The 16,389-nt window shown below is 54.8% G+C and overlaps 1 protein-coding gene across 2 annotated transcripts; it reads left to right on the top strand.

Annotated features, from left to right (window-relative positions):
• The first annotated feature begins 3,223 nt into the window (after window positions 1-3,223).
• Window positions 3,224-15,367, top strand: SHBG (sex hormone binding globulin). Of its 2 annotated transcripts, XM_066631099.1 has the most exons (8): window positions 3,224-3,394; window positions 4,200-4,315; window positions 4,883-5,072; window positions 6,873-7,034; window positions 8,603-8,771; window positions 10,608-10,753; window positions 11,295-11,517; window positions 14,022-15,367. In XM_066631099.1, exons 1-8 carry the CDS (start codon window positions 3,293-3,295, stop codon window positions 14,198-14,200), a joined length of 1,287 nt encoding a protein of 428 aa, XP_066487196.1. In that variant the 5' UTR covers window positions 3,224-3,292; the 3' UTR covers window positions 14,201-15,367. The 2 variants fall into 2 exon arrangements, with proteins under 2 accessions (XP_066487196.1, XP_066487197.1); XM_066631100.1 differs by lacking the exon at window positions 6,873-7,034.
• The last annotated feature ends 1,022 nt before the right edge of the window (window positions 15,368-16,389 follow it).

Here is a 16,389-nt window from a genome sequence, read left to right as displayed (position 1 = left end):
CAACACATGAGCTGCGCCACCCTCCACGTTTCAAGCCTGCCTTGAAAGTCCAGGCCTCCCTCCACCCCGGGAGACGTGTGCGCACAACCCAGATGCAAAAGTTAAGCCAAGTTCACAAAGTGTTCTCTTCTGGGTGTTCAGCGTTTTAATGTCCACATTCCTCCACAGCCCACAGCCCACAGCGCTGCATGGCACAGGGACTCCGTGAGCCCAGGGAAAGAGGCTCTGCCCTGCCCTGCCCTGCCCTGCCTGGCACAAAGCAAGTGGGATGGCGGGCTTTGACTCCCAAGCCAAGCTCCATGCAGCTACTTCTGGCAATGCAATTACCCAGAAATTTGGTGGTGGCCTGATGATGTCATCACCAAATGTCCAGCCCCTTTGCCCGAAAAGGCTGCGACCCCTGCCTCAGACGGTGAGATAGAGGCCCTGTTTGTTCAAAGGCTGGCTGCTGTAAAGGTGGAAAGCAAAGGTTGCAATTCCTTAAGGAGCTGTTGATGGCTTAAAGATTTGTCTCTTCCTCTGTTGCTCACACAAACACACTCACAGCTGCCTCTCCAGCCAGATCCAGACCTTTGCCTTCTCCGTTCATCCTTGCTGGTGTTGCAATGTGGGCAAACAAAGCCGTTCACCCCTTTGCCTCTGGGATGATGACCGTTTCACCCTGCTGAGAAAGCAGTAGAGGTGTGGGTGCCTCTCGAGGATTTGCAACGTCATTTTGCCCGCAGTGGGTATTTCGCCTGGGCCTATGTGCAGAGGCTCCTGGTTGTCTGACTCCAGGCCTGAAAAGAAACCGCTGTGTGGTTTTCACCTTTGAGGCAAAGGCTCCAAGAAGGGGGAACAGGACAATGACTGCGGAGAGCAGCCTGGCGCTTCACTGGGATTCAGAATCCAGGGAGGAAGCCTGACTGGAGAATGTCCAAGGAGCCCTGGTGGGGCAGGTCACCACTCTGTCTAGCCTAGTGGTTTGCTTCCAATATGAACCAATCAGATGCCCCACGTCTTATCTTGGTCCACAGAATCTGGTGATGAGAAGCATCTTTCCCTTGAACATGAAGGGTCCCCTCCCCTGCTGATGAGTCCTAAGAAGGTCCTGCAAGCAATCACAAGCCAGGTTTATTCAGGCAACACAGTCCACCCCTCATTTGTTTGCCATCTGGGTCTGATTGGGGGGGGGGGACTGTTTGACCTGATGCTGGCTTATTGGGGTCCCATAATTGTCATGGTTCAGCTACTGAAGGCCAGCAGGAGTACCCACAGTCCCATAGACTTTACAGTCTGCAGTCAGTGCTGTATCTGTGCTGTGTGTAATCTGTTGATCTAGCAGCCTGCTTTGCACAAGAAAGTCACTTCTCAGCTGAGCTCATGATGAGAGAAGCTCTTGCAAAGCAGGTCGTGTAGATGGCAAATAACATGCAGAACTTATCTGGCTTATCTCTTATGTAACTCGCTAAACTACACAGAGGTGATCCCCCAGTGTCATGAGATGCTGTTTCAGATTCGCAGCTGAGGTCTTGACACGCACATGTTTCTTGGCTCCGGAATGAAGGATAGCCAAGACCAGTGGCATAGCTAGAGGTGGTGCAAAGCACTAAGTTTTTCAGGGAGCCTCACTGCAGTGTGCAAAGGGGTCCCTCTCCCTCCCCTTTGGAGCCATTCCAGGTGTGCGCCTCCATTTTGCTCCCACTGCCTGGAATGGCTCGAGACGGGAGGGAAGGAGCCCCTCACATGCTTTGGTGAGGCTTCTTGCAACACTCAGTGCTTTGCATCTCTGTAGCTTCGCCACTGGCCAAGACTGGTTGGGAAGCCACCATGAAGCAGTGCCACATCCCTGTATGGTTCAAACAAAACAGTTTGGAGCAGAGAAGCAGAAAGTTCTCCAAACTGGCAGCCAGGTAAAGCTGCCATGTGTGGTAGGAGTGGGTGCTCCCTGGTTTTTGAGCATAAGAACATAAGAACAGCCCCACTGGATCAGGCCATAGGCCCATCTAGTCCAGCCTCCTGTATCTCACAGCGGCCCACCAAATGCCTCAGGGAGCACACCAGATAACAAGAGACCTCATCCTGGTGCCCTCCCTTGCATTGGCATTCTGACATAGCCCATTTCTAAAATCAGGAGGTTGCGCATACACATGATGGCTTGTACCCCATAATGGATTTTTCCTCCAGAAACTTGTCTAATCCCCTTTTAAAGGTGTCCAGGCCAGATGCCATCACCACATCCTGTGGCAAGGAGTTCCACAGACCGACCACACGCTGAGTAAAGAAATATTTTCTTTTGTCTGTCCTAACGCTCCCAACACTCAATTTCAGTGGATGTCCCCTGGTTCTGGTGTGAGAGTGTAAAGAGCATCTCCCTATCCACTCTGTCCATCCCCTGCATAATTTTGTATGTCTCAATCATGTCCCCCCTCAGGCGTCTCTTTTCTAGGCTGAAGAGACCCAAAGCCGTAGCCTTTCCTCATAAGGAAGGTGCCCCAGCCCAGTAATCATCTTAGTCGCTCTCTTTTGCACCTTTTCCATTTCCACTATGTCCTTTTTGAGATGCGGTGACCAGAGCTGGACACAATACTCCAGGTGTGGCCTTACCATCGATTTGTACAACGGCATTATAATACTAACCGTTTTGTTCTCAATACCCTTCCTAATGATCCCAAGCATAGAATTGGCCTTCTTCACTGCCGCCGCACATTGGGTCGACACTTTCATCGACCTGTCCACCACCACCCCAAGATCTCTCTCCTGATCTGTCACAGACAGCTCAGAACCCATCAGCCTATATCTAAAGTTTTGATTTTTTGCCCCAATGTGCATGACTTTACACTTACTGACATTGAAGCGCATCTGCCATTTTGCTGCCCATTCTGCCAGTCTGGAGAGATCCTTCTGGAGCTCCTCACAATCACTTCTGGTCTTCACCACTCAGAAAAGTTTGGTGTCGCCTGCAAGAGCAAAGGCTGGGCTGCCTCGTGTCAGGAGTGCTGCATCCCCGTTGCCTGCTCTGAGCAGGGGTTGGACTAGATGACCTCCAAGGTCCCTTCCAAGCCTCACATCATGCCGTGACCTCTGAGAGCAGGAGGCCAGCCAGAGTTTGCACCTTAGAAAGGGGGAGGGAGCCACACACCTCCCACTGGAACTCTTCCAGAAAGGAGAGGAGAGCCCCCACCTCAGCGGAGGCCTGGCTCCCTGCAGACCTTGACCTCTGGCTTAAGTCAACAAGGCTTCCTGGCCCTCTGTGGAGAGTCCCACCCTGCAGCAGTCTGGCTCCAGCCGCAGAACCTGCTGCCTGGGCGTCATGCTCCTCTTCTCCTCCGCGTGGCTCCTCTTGGGGGTGGTCCAAGGCCTCCCGCCTGCCCTGGGGGCGTCCCTGGAGATCATGGAGGGCCATGAGTCACAGGTGAGTCTGGCTGACGGGCCCAGGAGAGGCGAGTGGGGGGGGGGAGGCTCCTTTCTGATGGGCAGCAGAAGCCTTGGCCAGGCGCGGGGGGGGGGCAGAGCCTAAGCCTATGCACGACTACTTAGAGAGTCAGTGGGACTTACTCCCAGGTAAGTGTGGATAGGATTGTGGCCTGAAACCTGCATTCAGTGCCTGGGCTCAGCCCAGGGGTAAGCTAGCCTCTGAGCATGTGCAGATCACTGCCCCCTCTGCCGCCAGCCAGCCATCGCGAGCGGACGTGGCTTCCGTCGTGGCGTCCAGCTGATGCTCTCAGCAAGGAAGGCCGCCCAGGCTCGGGGCTGCCTGCGGGAAAGGCTGGCCCTGGGTGGGATCGCGGCTCTCCCTGGTCCTCCCCCGCATCTTCTCTCGCCAGCAGCACCTCCCTGAATGGCGCAGGCAGGAGGTCAAGGGGTGAAGCCGTCCCAAAGTATGCCAGGGCTGGTCATTCCCGGTGGCGTAGCCAGAGGGGGGCAAAGCACTAAGTTTTGCAGGGAGCCTCACCGCGGCGTGCAAGCCTGGCTCCGAAGGGGGGCGCTTGCACGCCTCGGAGAGGCTCCCTGCAGAGTTTAGTGCTGTGCCCCTCTCGCTACGCCACTGATTGCTGGAACTCCGAGTTGATTTCATGGAGCAACACCGCCACCGTGTGGCGTCCGTAGGAAGGTCCTTCCCAGCAGCAGCGAGTTCCGGCACTGCACAGTCCGTGTGACTCCACTCTGGGTCGTGTGGCCACTTGGGGGTAATGCCCACCCACTCTTTCCTTCCCCAGCGTGACCAGTGCTTCCCGACCCTCTCTGGCGAGGCAGGTGCTTTGAACCTTGGACAGAGGTGGGGAGACTCCTCCCCGATAGCCTCCTTGCACATCGATCTACAGACTGTGACCAGGTAAGCCAATGCTGGAACTGGGCACCTGCTTGGGATGGGGAACCAAGCAGTGGTTTCCTGTGCTTTGAGCAGCTGCGCAGCAGATGGACGTTCAGGGAGTGCCTGAGTTCCTGGAGCCCTGCTGCTGAGCAGAGCAGACAGTGCTTGGGCACAGGACTTGCCCCAGGTTGCTGGGCAGGGGCAAACCCCTGTCCCCATGACAGCTCCCTGTCCTCACGTGACAGCACGTGAGTGCTACCACTGCCATCAGCGCCCAGGGTTCAGGGGTCCTCTTGGTTACATGGGACATAGGTTGAGTGCAGGGTCCCTGACCTGGCTGGCCCTTGATGTCAGCCCTGCTTGGGCAGAAGGGCTGTGGGGCTGACCTGCAGCTTTGTACATTTTGTAAAGTCTCCCCTGTTGAATGGCTACCTGTTGACGCACAGGCAGGTCGCACAAAAGCAGGCGACTGTGCAGCCAGGACTCCTGGGTTCCCTCCTTCCACCCAGGTGCCGCAGCCATGTGACAGGGAGCCAGGGCATCTGGGTGTGATTTCTGATTCCTTCTTCCCCCTCCCCCCGCCCTCAGTGCCATGTCCTCCTTTGACTTCCGCACCTTTGACCCAGAAGGCGTCATCTTCTTCGGGAGCACGAGGAACAACGGTGACTGGTTTGTCCTGGGGCTGCGCAGAGGGAAGCCGGAGATGCAAATCCACAACTTTGTCATCAACATCAGCATTTCGGGGGGGCAGCCCCTCAATGACGGCCTGTGGCACCGGGTATGGGGTATGGGGGGGTGCGAAAATGGATTGCGAAGGCATTTCTTAGCTTGATTTATGCAGACAAGAGGACAATTGACTCTGCATACAAGTCAGATCTACAGACAAGGGTCTCTAACTGGGAACTGGAGGGAGGTCAGGCAGGGATTTGGCTGTGTGCCTCCCATAGCTCTGGCCTAAAGAATCTCCCTTGCTCAGAATGGGTCAGGTGATGCTCTGTCATTCCTACCAAATGTTCATAGAACTCGGGGGGGCTGGGGGCTGGCAGGAAGCCCTCCTAGGATGGGGACAAGTGAACCCCCACCCTGAGAGTGATCAGGCAAGAAAGACTGGCTGTTGCAGTCAAGGCTGTTTGATCACGAGGAAGAAGAAGGGGGGGCGCCTGCCCCACCTTGCCCTCCAGGCACTGCCAGCCAATCTGAGCCATATTGCAGAAGAGAGAAGAGGCAGATCTGAGTTCAAATCCCTGCTAGCCGTGAAGCATTGGGGTCAGTTGCACACACTCAGCCTAACCTGTTTGTGAGGATCAAAAGAAGGGGAGGAGTTATGTACATCACCAGCCCCTTGAAGAGTGGGGGACAGGGATGGCAATAAACACCTATGTGCCAGAGGGTTGCAGTGCCTGAGTGTGCAAGTAGAGTGACCAGGCGTGTGCTGGGGATGTTGGCCAAACCTGGTGGTGCAGCCACCACCAAAGGAATCCTCTATGGCAGCCATTTTCAACCACTGTGCCTGGGCACACTGGTGTGCCACGAATGGTCCCCAGGTGTGCCGCAGGAAATTGGGAGAGGGTCATTTATCAGTAGGGCCATTTGGGGGTGTGAGGCCCCCACTGACAGCCCAGTGTGCCTTGTCAGTTGTCAAGAAACTGATGGTGTGCCTTGACCATTTTAGTGGCTTGCCAGTGTGCTGTGAGATGAAAAAGGCTGAAAATCACTGCTCTAAGAGCAGAAGTTGGGGGGGAGGTGAGTGTGTGTGTGTGTGTGTGTGTGTGTGTGTGTGTGTGTGTGTGTGTGTGTGGTGGGTGGGGAGTGCAGGAGGGAAGCGGAGCAGGGTTTTTAAAAAATCAACTGTGTGGTTATGATAAACTCATTTTAATACCATTGAATGTGACAGATCTGTGCAATTATTTAAACCTGCAAATTAAATGAGCAGGTGTGAAAATGCTCCAGCAAAATAGCCAACATTTGTCATATCCTGACTGCCCCCCCTTGAGCCCCCCCCCCACTTTAAATACACTCTCAGGGTTCCAAAGAAGACTGCAGTGGTAAAAAACAGGCTGCCTTCAACTTTAGTGTTTTTTCCTGGAGGCAGGACTAGATGAAGGTGAAGGGTGGCAGAAGGGAAGGGTGCCCATTCCCCTTCACACTGTGTAGGGTAGGATACTTCTGTGTTTGTGCAGAAGCCAAAAAGCCTCCCCTTTAGTGGTCATCCATGTGCGCATCTTGTGTATGCACACCATGACGCTGTTAACACCTCTGTTCTATGCATCGGATCACAGTGACTGACTTTGGTTCACAGAGCAGCTGTGTCAAATGGCCAGCACTGAAGGCATTGAAGGTTCTTGTTTGTGTGTGTTTCAGATGGATCAGGGTGTTGCGATTCTACCGGCCTCATTTGCTTTGGTGAAAGGAATGGCTTCCTGGGGGTGGGGTGGGGACGGCACGTGCGCCCACACACAACAAAAGGGCAGTTTCTTAACGGGGTGGCCTACTTCCACTGCCGCCTGCAGGAGCTGGGATTTGAGGAAGGCCTCCAGCTTGCCTCTTCCACCTCTTATTCTGCCTCCCTGTCCCACAGCTGCTGGTGAAGAACGAAGGGGATAGTGTGACTCTCGAAGTGGACGGGGACGACATGCTTGTCCTGAACAGGGTGTCTCATGCGATCGTTGGGTACCCTGCCTCTCACCTGGACATTGGGGTCGGGGGCCTGCTCATCCCCAGGAGGGAGATGCTGACTCCGGTAAAAGAGAGACTGTCCATGGACCATTTCCAAATGACTCGCAACGCCAGCCTCCTTCGGCTGCTGATCTGCTGAAAAGGGGGTCCCGGGGAGCGCATGGGTGTGGCTGTGGGCAATGGGGATCAGGCTTCCTTTGTCGTTTCCCTCCTGAATTGGCTTGTCCCTGCAGCTTTGATTATTATTATTATTATTTTGTGTTTTCATTGATGTTTTGTTGTATTTTATGTATTAATAACACAGGCCAACACACATTTTGCTTGCTTAAACGTTACACCAATTCCTGGGTATATTTAATAACCAGGTATTTCTACACCGCCTTTCTGGTCATCGGATTACTCCTCTGACTTTATTCAAGGCAGTTTACATAGGCAGGCGTTCCTAAATCCCTCAAGGTTTTTTTTTTACTATCATAGAGGTTCTCTCTTTCAAAGGTTTGGTCTCACTTCTGGCCTCCAGATCTCCCAGGCAGGCTGACAAGCAGCTCCATCTCTCACTTGGAGGGCAGCCAAGACGCTTCTTGCTCACACCAAGAGCAGGTGGAGTCACTCAGCTGGGCTTGTCAGCTGCTTCAAGGTCTCACCATTCTCAGCCCTTCAGGGAGCTGCCGGTGTCCTCGAACTGGCGACCTTCTGATGTTATCTTCGGGTTAACAGGGGCTCTACCCTCTAGACCAAACCTCCTGCCCGGCATAGCCTCTTAGTGAATGGTTCAAGCAGCTTCCTCATGAGGAATGGCATGCCTCATGGCATCCTTCAGTCTCGGAAGACTATGGTGTCACACTCTGAATGGTGGTTCTGGAACAGAGTGTCCTCTCCAGTGCACGAAGCCTGGGTAAAGTAGGTATGGAGGATAGGCTGTTACCCATTGCAGCAAATCCCCCCTCTCCACGTCGCTGAAATGGTCCAATGGAAAGGCAGAGGCCAATATGGTTGGTTCCAGCGGCGTCGCAGGAGTTGCCAGAACGTGACTGTGTTCAGCCATGAACTGCCTCAGGGACTCCGGCTCCGGATTTTGCCTCGAGGTTGACTCCTGAAGCCTTTTCCATAACTGGATGTAGCCACAAGGCAGTGGAGGTTCAGTGGAGTTCAAGCTGCTTGAACCATTCACTAATGAGGCTATACTGTATCTCCAAAACTAGATGTGATAGGGCAAAACAGATGCCATTTTTGGATTTGGCACCCCAAATTCATATCAAACCACCATAAGGTTTGGGAAAAACTTTTCTGACCTTCAGTTTTGTAGGCCTGTGTAATTGTTGTCAGCTGCGTTGCGCACCTTCAACACAGTAGATCAAGTAACACCACAAATGGGAAACAGTCCAAGACATGAAACACACTCAGAGAAACCAATCTGGTTTTTTGGAGACCCTACAAAGCTCTTGCAGGGACAGTTCTTTGATGGGTCTCCATGTGCCTGACAAGTTCCACACGTGACTCCCAGCGGGCATGTGTTGTGGATGACTTTTTTCTGTGTCAAACATAATTTGGGTGTTGGGACCAAGTGCGCACCCAGGCAAAGCAGCCTCTTTTCGAAGTGCTCACCCTGGTCTTCTCTTCCTCCTCTTCCAGATGAACACAGCCATGGACGGCTGCATGAGACGCTGGAACTGGCTGAACAGGAGCTCCGAATGGTGGGAGGGTGTCTCCGTGGCGGAGAAGAGCACTAAGGTCTGCTTCTCCACCATCCGCAGGGGCAGCTTTTTCCCAGGAAGTGGGCTGGCCACCTTCCGCTTGTCAGGTACGGCTTGGGGAGCCTTGCATCCCAAGTTGGGTGGGGGGAGGATGGATACCAGGGGGCAGGACAGTGGTCTGCAGCCTGTGGGGGTGGTCCTTTTCCCTTGGGCCACACACAGCTAGTTCTTTGCTAGCTGAATGCAGCAAAGCAAAATGGCTTTTGGAGAAACGAGCATTAATCAACGGGGGCCAGGTGAGTTGGTTACATCGACTTTTGAAAAACTATTTTCATTATCTAAGAGGGGGCTGCCTCTGACCAAGTATTTGGTCAGCAGATTTTAAAATGGTTTAAAAATTATTTTTCATTGTATTATTGTATTGTATTGGCAACCTTCAGTCTCGAAAGACTATGGTTTCGTGCTCTGAAAGGTGGTTCTGGAACAGCGTCTACTGTGGCTGAAAAGGCCAATTCGGGAGTGACAATCCCTTCCACACCGGGAGCAAGTGCAGTCTGTCCCTGGCCTGTCTCCCTGGCTATGGGCCTTCCTTCTTTGCCTCTTTCCCTCAGTCTGTTGGCCAAGTGGCTCATCAAACTGGGAAAGGCCATGCTGCACAGCCTGCCTCCAAGCGGGCCGCTCAGAGGCCAGGGTTTCCCACCTGTTGAGGTCCACTCCTAAGGCCTTCAGATCCCTCTTGCAGATGTCCTTGTATCGCAGCTGTGGTCTACCTGTAGGGCGCTTTCCTTGCACGAGTTCCCCATAGAGGAGATCCTTTGGGATCCGCCCATCATCCATTTTCATTGTAAGTACTAGTCAAAACCGCAGCTGAAAGAGGCCTTCTGCCAGGCAGTTGGGGAACGCCTCTCCTAAGACTTGCTGCGATGCCTGCGTACCGCCTCTAATGAGTAATTGAGAAACATCCCTCCCAAGGCAATCTCTGTGCAGGCTGGATGATTTTGGGTGGCCGGCCGGATCCAGCTGGTGGGGTGTAGGTCAGTGACCCCCTTCTAGCAGCTCACCAAAACAGCAAAGATAAAGGTGGCTCCCTAAAGATGAACCCGTTTGTTTCAGCTGGTGTGTGTGTGTGTGTGGCATTCCTGGAAGTGAATTCATTCTTTAAGGTGTCACAAGAATCCTGGCTACTTTTGCTGCTGCAGACTAACAGGACTGCCCCCTGGTAGCAGGTGATGAGCACTGGTTGTACAGAAACTTTGGAGGGCTTGCAACATCTGTTTTTTCAAATGATTTTTACTCTCTCAGCCCCCAGTAGCCCCAGAAATAAGCAGAACCGCAATGAAAAAGGCAGGAATCCATCATCAAACCAGCAGTGCGGCTGTAGGGGGCAGTGCGGTAATGGCTCCAGCAGTGGCTCCAGAGTGGCTCCAGCAGTGAGCAGGCTCTAGCAGTGAGCTAGTACTTACACAATGCATTGCAGTGCCTACAATACTTACTGCGCTCCTCCCCGTAGCTACACCATTGCCTAGAACCACCAGTAGCACCTACAGCAAGAGCAGGGACTTTCTGGAGTATTAGTGCCAAGGTGGTCAAGCAACGTGTCGCTGTCGCAGCAGGAAGCTAATTCTATACCTCCTCATCCTGGGGAGACTGTCGAGCAGGGCATTGGCCTGATGGCTACTCATGGCTAAGTACATGGAACTTCCATGCTTAGAGGCAGCCTACCTCTGGATACCAATTGCTGTGGAGCAAGCAAGACCCTTGCCTCCTTGTGGGCTTCCTGGGTGCATCTGTCTGGCCAGTGTGGGGAGAAGGAGGGAACCAGACTGAAGAGAGCCCCCCCCCCAGCTGTCCTTCTTATGGCTTGAGTAGAAGCACAGGTCCTTCTTCTCGGGTGAAGCAGCCAGGACCCCTCCCTAACCTGCCTCCTACCCTTCTCCCCACAGACCTCCCCACCGGACAGGGTGCTGCCAGTGGGAACTGGAGCCTGGCAGTGGAGATGGGAGTTAGGGCTGCCCGGCAGATCAGTACGCTGCTAGCTGTCTCTACCATGGAGAAGATTCTGGTCTTCAGCGTGAAGCTGCAACACAAGGTGCAAACCACATTTGGGGGTGGGGGGCTGCTACCAGGTGCAGGGGCCTGGAGGGCAGGGTGCACACAAGCACTGAATTGCCCCCTGCTTGTTGCCTGCCTGTTTTTTGTGGAGGAGCAGCAGCTTCTAAATGTCTGTATAAATCTTGAATCTGCCCAAGGGTGGGGAAGAGACTCTCTGATGGGATCTGTTGCATAAGGCAGCAGCTGCTCGGGGTCCAGAGGAGAGCTCTGGCATGGGAGCTCCCTCCTTGATGCCCTCTGAAGTCAGAGTTGGTTGATGGGGCTCAAGGGGACACCACCCCCCACCCCAGGAGCCTGACTCCGCCAAGCCCCTGGCCACAGCAGGGAGCAGGAGGGAGGGTCTAGGTCTCGTGGAACCATCTACTGCCAGAAGTTGACTGGGTTAGGGTTCTGCTGTGTACCAAGTGTCCAGGAGTTCCAGGGACCTCTCCACTTGGGCAGGGAAGGAGGGATACCGATTGGAACTGGCTGCAATACTCTCCCCTCAACTTGTGACCAGCCCCTTTTTCTCACTCCAGGATCTGGTGGCCCAAGTGCATAATGTGACAGTCACCTCGGTGCCTCTGCCTCTGGAGGGCTGCCTTGATGCGCGCCTCTTTCTGCACCTCACTCCATCTCACCTCACGCTGCTCCTGGGCGAGGAGGGAGCCTCTGTGGCAGTCCAGCAGCCGGACTTTGAAAGCCTGCGAGACCTCTGGCTGGGCAAGAACGGATCTCTCAGCCTCGGGGGCTCGGCGATGGGTACGTCTTTCTCTGAAAGTCAAGAAATGCTTGCAGATAATGTTGTGGCTGGCAAGCAGTAGCGTAGCCAGAGGGGGCTTGCGCAGTCAGTGTTGCAGGTGCCACAGCTTACTGTGTGAGTGGCCCTCCCAGGGCCTCTGGGAGGAATTTTATCAACCTTACCTTTGGGGGGCCCCTTCCCAAAGGGGGAGAGAAGGGGAAAAACAGGGTGGGGGGAGGATGGGGATGGGCAGAATGGAGGTGGGGAAAGAGGGAAACAGGGCAGGGGAAGGGTGGCAACAGCTGGAAGAGTCTTGGGAAGCCCAGTAGATGCGTAGCCCAGGTCTACTCGCCCACACAGCATCCGTAGCTAAACGCAGTAATATGGAAAACCAAACCTATTCCTAAGTCTCTCTACATCTTTTAAATATAGAAAACTATTGCCGAAAGTCAGCACCATCGTATTTAGGCACAAACCAGAATGGAAAGTGTCCTGGTTGTACCAAAACCTGCTTCTGCGGCCGCTGTAGCCCTGAGCTCCTCTCCACTCCTTGGAGTTGCTATCACTGCCCACGATGGCTCGGATGACGATCGAGAGGGGCCTGCTTACATGGCGCACTGCGGCACCTGCAATGCTTACCGTGCTGTCGCTTCTGGCTACGCCACTGCTTGCGTGTCCTTTTCTGACACGTCAAGTCATTTCACAGTGCTGCTCACCCCGTGCAAATATTTGCTTCCTGTTTTGTAGGACAGCCGCACGCGGTGACAGCCAGCAGGGGGAAAATGATGCGCAACCCCCCTTTGGATAGTCCTCTCTGAGTTAGCAAAGCCCTCCGTGTGTCCTCGCAGGAGGCAGCCATTCCATGTCCTCTGTCAAGCCAGGGGTCGGGGTCACTGTCACCCCGTTAGTGCAGCTGGAAGAACCGAGGCTGTTGGGAAGCAGCTGGTTTGGGGAGAATTCATGGCAGAGGCAAGATTCAAAGCAAGCAAGTCCGGGTTCCTGGTTGAGTCTTTGTTACACCAGCAGTTTAAGGGCAGCTGCCTGGACAGGGTAAACACCTGGAAGGTTCTGCGTGCGCATCACGAGGCGTGGCGGTTGCCAGAGCGCTCCGCGCACCCTTGGCTCCCTCAGCAGTGCCTGCAACTCCCTCTCCCCCTGCTCTGCTTCTCACCCCTTCTGTGACCTGCAGTGCAACCCTGTCTGCATTTACCTGGGAGTAAGTCACCATCCACGGCCTGCAGGGGAGTGTGCTACCAGGATGTTGGTCCTCTCCTCTGCCATTTCCACTGGAAGGCCTTGCTTCTTTTCAGCTCCGAGCAAGGTGCCCCCCCGCCTCCAGGGCACTCCCACCCACCCCATGACTTTGTTGGCGCTCTCAGCTCAACACCTCTGGAAGACTGGCTGGCTGGCTGTGCCCGTTTGGAAGCCACCCTCTCTTTGCTCTTTCTTTTCTTGCCTACGTTATTTCTTAAGGGAATTCCATGCGCCACCCCCGCATCAGGGATGACCTCTTCTCTGTGGGTGATGCCCTCCTTGGGCCTTCCCTCCCAGGGCTCTTCTCCAGACTTTTCCTCTTTACTGCAATACCAGCCTTGTCATTTGGACGGCCCCTCTCTCATGCCCCTTCCTCTCCCCCTCCCTCATCCTCAAGCCCCTCCATGTGCCCCTGACCCTGCAGACCCTGGTGCCCCATCCCTCTTCTCCAGCATTGTGTCTTCCTCTCTCTACTCCATTCCCCCCCCCAAAAAAGGCCACTTCTCTCCCCCCTCCTTCCCCCTTTGCCTCTGGGGCTTACCACCCAGCCCCTCCTGACAAAAAGCAGCAGCAAGGATTTCCTGGGGCTCCGTCTCCCTTCTGACCGTGTCCTTGCTGAGTTGGCCACCTCCCCTCCTTGCCACCCTTCAGAGGGGGCTCTGCTGCTGCTGACCTGTTGAGAACACTCCTTCAGTTCCTCCCCTCTGAAGGGGTCCCCACCCCCACTCCCTAGGCTCTGCTCCCCAACTCTCTGTGTGCCACCATGGCAGGGTCGCACTGGGCTTCTTCAGGCTCTGAATTCCACAGGCTTCTGCCCACAACCTCCACTCCTCCTGCGCCCCCAGACTCCCCTGTGCTGCCAGCTGTTTCCTCCACAGCCCCCCTCCCCCAGCGGGCCGGGGGCCTGCCCATTTGTCCTGCTAGGGGATGGGTGCTGGAGGTGTTGCTTGATGCAGCCTCCCCGTGCCCTTCCTTTCCTCCACGATCCGCCTCGTGCCCCTCTCTGGCTCGCACAGGGAGGGCCCTGGCTGGCTTTCAACTCACCGTAGACCCCCCAGCACATGGGAGGCATTGCTGGATCACTCATAAGCAATGCTGATTCTGTGCCACGGCCTCCTCACACCCTCCTCCCCACGCGGCAGGGAATTCCTCGCGTTCATCAGGCCCCATGGAAAGAAGCCCTCTAGCACCCAGGAGCTCCGATCGTCCTGTCCATCTAACAAGCCCCCAGCATTCCCTCCCATGGTGGCAGTCCCTGTTTTCGTTCCAGGAAAAGAAGAGTCCCAGGAGGGAGGCTTCTTCGAAGGCTGCCTGAGTAAGATCCGGGTTCAAGGCTCCCAACTGGACCTCGACTCGGCCCACTACAAGAGTGACTCCATCTGGTCCCACAGCTGCCCCGGAGACGATGGCCCCCCCAGCACCCCTGGCACCAACAGCGGTGGCCACTGAGGACAATGACTGTGGCAGAGCAGCAAGGCTGGCTCTCTCTCTCTGCACATAACACCCAACCCTGCCTGGGCCAGGAACACACCTCCGTTACCACCACCTTCCCTCTGTTCCCACCTGGAAGAAGCAGGACTGAGCGGGTCATCTGGCTGCTTTCGAACACAGCCGTGGGCAGCACTGTGTGTCTGTGAAGGGGGAAATTCCCCAGCAGTGGTGCTCGCTGCTAACTGGACACTGCATGGTTGGCTGGCTGGGAGATAGCAGGGCTGGGGCTCCTGCAAGAGGCTCTGTTTGCCCCCACCCCTGCGAGTGGCTGCTAGTGGCTATGCAGGGAGGCCCCCGCCCGACTTGGAGGGGAGGGCTGGGTGCGGAGAGTCTCAGGAGAGATTGGTCAGTACTGGAAGCACTGCCACCCTTAGTGACCTTGTCGCCTTGAAGTCAGCGCTGCTGCCTTGTCCTTGACAAAAGCCCTCTTTTGTCCTGAATCTCCTAGGCCTCATTGGCATGGGATCAGTAGTGTAGCTAGCGGAGGTGCCAAGCACTAAGTTTTGCAGGGAGCCTCACCGCGCCCTGCAAGTGGTCCCTATCCCCCTCCCTTTGGAGCCCTTCCAGGCTGCTAAAGCAAAACAGAGATGTACTGCCTCCGGTGGTGAGGCACGGCACTGTCAGGCTCCCTGCAAAACTTAGTGCTTGGCACCCCCTCTAGCTACACTACTGCATGGGATAGCCCAGGTCCCCCCCTATGAGATGGAGATTTCTTTCTCTCTGCCCCCTTCTTCACTTTATACCTTCTGTTGAGGTGTCCTCCCCCCCCTTGTCCTTTTTCTCAACTAAAAGTGCCAAATACCTGAGCCTTTCCTTCATAGGAAGCACTGCAGCCTGGCGATGGAGGCCGCAGGACGCTCAGATGCAGCCTCAGCCCTAGGCGAGCCCTTTTGTGATTCAGTCCATGCCTGTCCACTGGCAGCTAAAATGCTGGAGCAGCTCTTACTCACGTGTAAGGGGGGGTGCTTGTCTCCTTACATGTGGGTGAGAGCAAACATATGCCCCCCCCCACTGTAAGAAACCATGCCGATTCCATTCCAAAGTACAGTAACATATTTTGGGCGAAGAAATGACGCAGCTCAAGCCTATGTGCACGTATTTGCCAATTATATGCTGCTAGCTTTACATGTATGTACAGTGCTTTATTTGACTGCTGGTTTTGTTATTTCTGGGGTGTGAGCAGCCTTAAATGTGTCCAATGGTAAGCTAGGGTGTCAGTCCTTTTAATCAAGGAGAACCAGGAATCTCCACCCTGGGGCCCCTAGAAATGGCTCTGGCCAAGAAAAAAAGGCAGAGATTGTTACAATGCTCCAGTTAGCGCTCAGTCCCCCTGCTCAGAATCCAGACTATGGTTTGCATGTCACTGAGTGAAGTGACAAGACTGTGGTGCATCTATGAGTGGCAGTGGCAGTCTTGTTGACCTACTTAACTGCAACACTGTGGGGGGTGGGTTGATGCTCACAGTGGCTGTTGAGTTTGCTCGTCCTCAGTGTGTGGCATTGCATGAGGTTCAGCAGTGGGCACAGGAGCGGAGCTTGGGGGCAGGTCAAAGAAGGTGATCTGGGCGCAGAGGCGTCCCTGAGAATAGGCGGTGCTTCCAGGGTCTGGGCAGTGGCCCTCAAGACAGATGCTTTAGCTCATGCACGTGATGCATGAGGAAAGGCCAAGGCCTGTCTTCCCCCAGACATGGACTGCCAAGGGTTGTACTGTCACCAATCCAGAAGCCCAAAGTGCTCCTGGCTGTGGTGGCATCAACTTGGTTTCTTGCTTACTGCTTCTGGGTATCCAGAACAACCACCCAACCCAGAGGCAAGCCACCTGCCCTGAACTGACCACCAAACCCAGTCAAGGACACAGCCGGGGCTCTGGGAAGCTGCTTCTGAGGAAGCTACTTGGAAAGGAATTTGTGTTCTTGTTTCTTCAGCACCAGTTTGCACCCTCAGAGACGAGCACCTCTGTGGAGCTGGGAAAAGAACCAGGTCCTGGGAATGCCTTTGTCTGCAGCTCCTTTGCAGAAGGACACCAGAGTCTCTCCACACCACAACACCACTTCCTCTTGCCCCAACCAGTTGCTTTCACTTCCCAAGCCAAACTGGAAACAGGATCCAGGAGTCCTCCTAGGAAACCACCTTTTGCTCTGCAGTGTA

Source organism: Tiliqua scincoides, chromosome 5 (genome assembly GCF_035046505.1).
Source record: "Tiliqua scincoides isolate rTilSci1 chromosome 5, rTilSci1.hap2, whole genome shotgun sequence".
NCBI classification, from domain to species: domain Eukaryota; kingdom Metazoa; phylum Chordata; class Lepidosauria; order Squamata; family Scincidae; genus Tiliqua; species Tiliqua scincoides.
This window is presented reverse-complemented; position numbering and strand designations above follow the sequence as displayed.

What these genes read in the sequence shown, in the direction of transcription:
- SHBG (XM_066631099.1), top strand. Translation starts at nt 3,293, where the DNA reads ATGCTCCTCTTCTCCTCCGCGTGGCTCCTCTTGGGGGTGGTCCAAGGC. An exon ending in GATCTACAGACTGTGACCAG is followed by an intron (nt 4,316 to 4,882) that starts GTAAGCCAATGC and finishes CCCCGCCCTCAG; the next exon opens with TGCCATGTCCTCCTTTGACT. An exon ending in CCTCGGGGGCTCGGCGATGG is followed by an intron (nt 11,518 to 14,021) that starts GTACGTCTTTCT and finishes TTTTCGTTCCAG; the next exon opens with GAAAAGAAGAGTCCCAGGAG.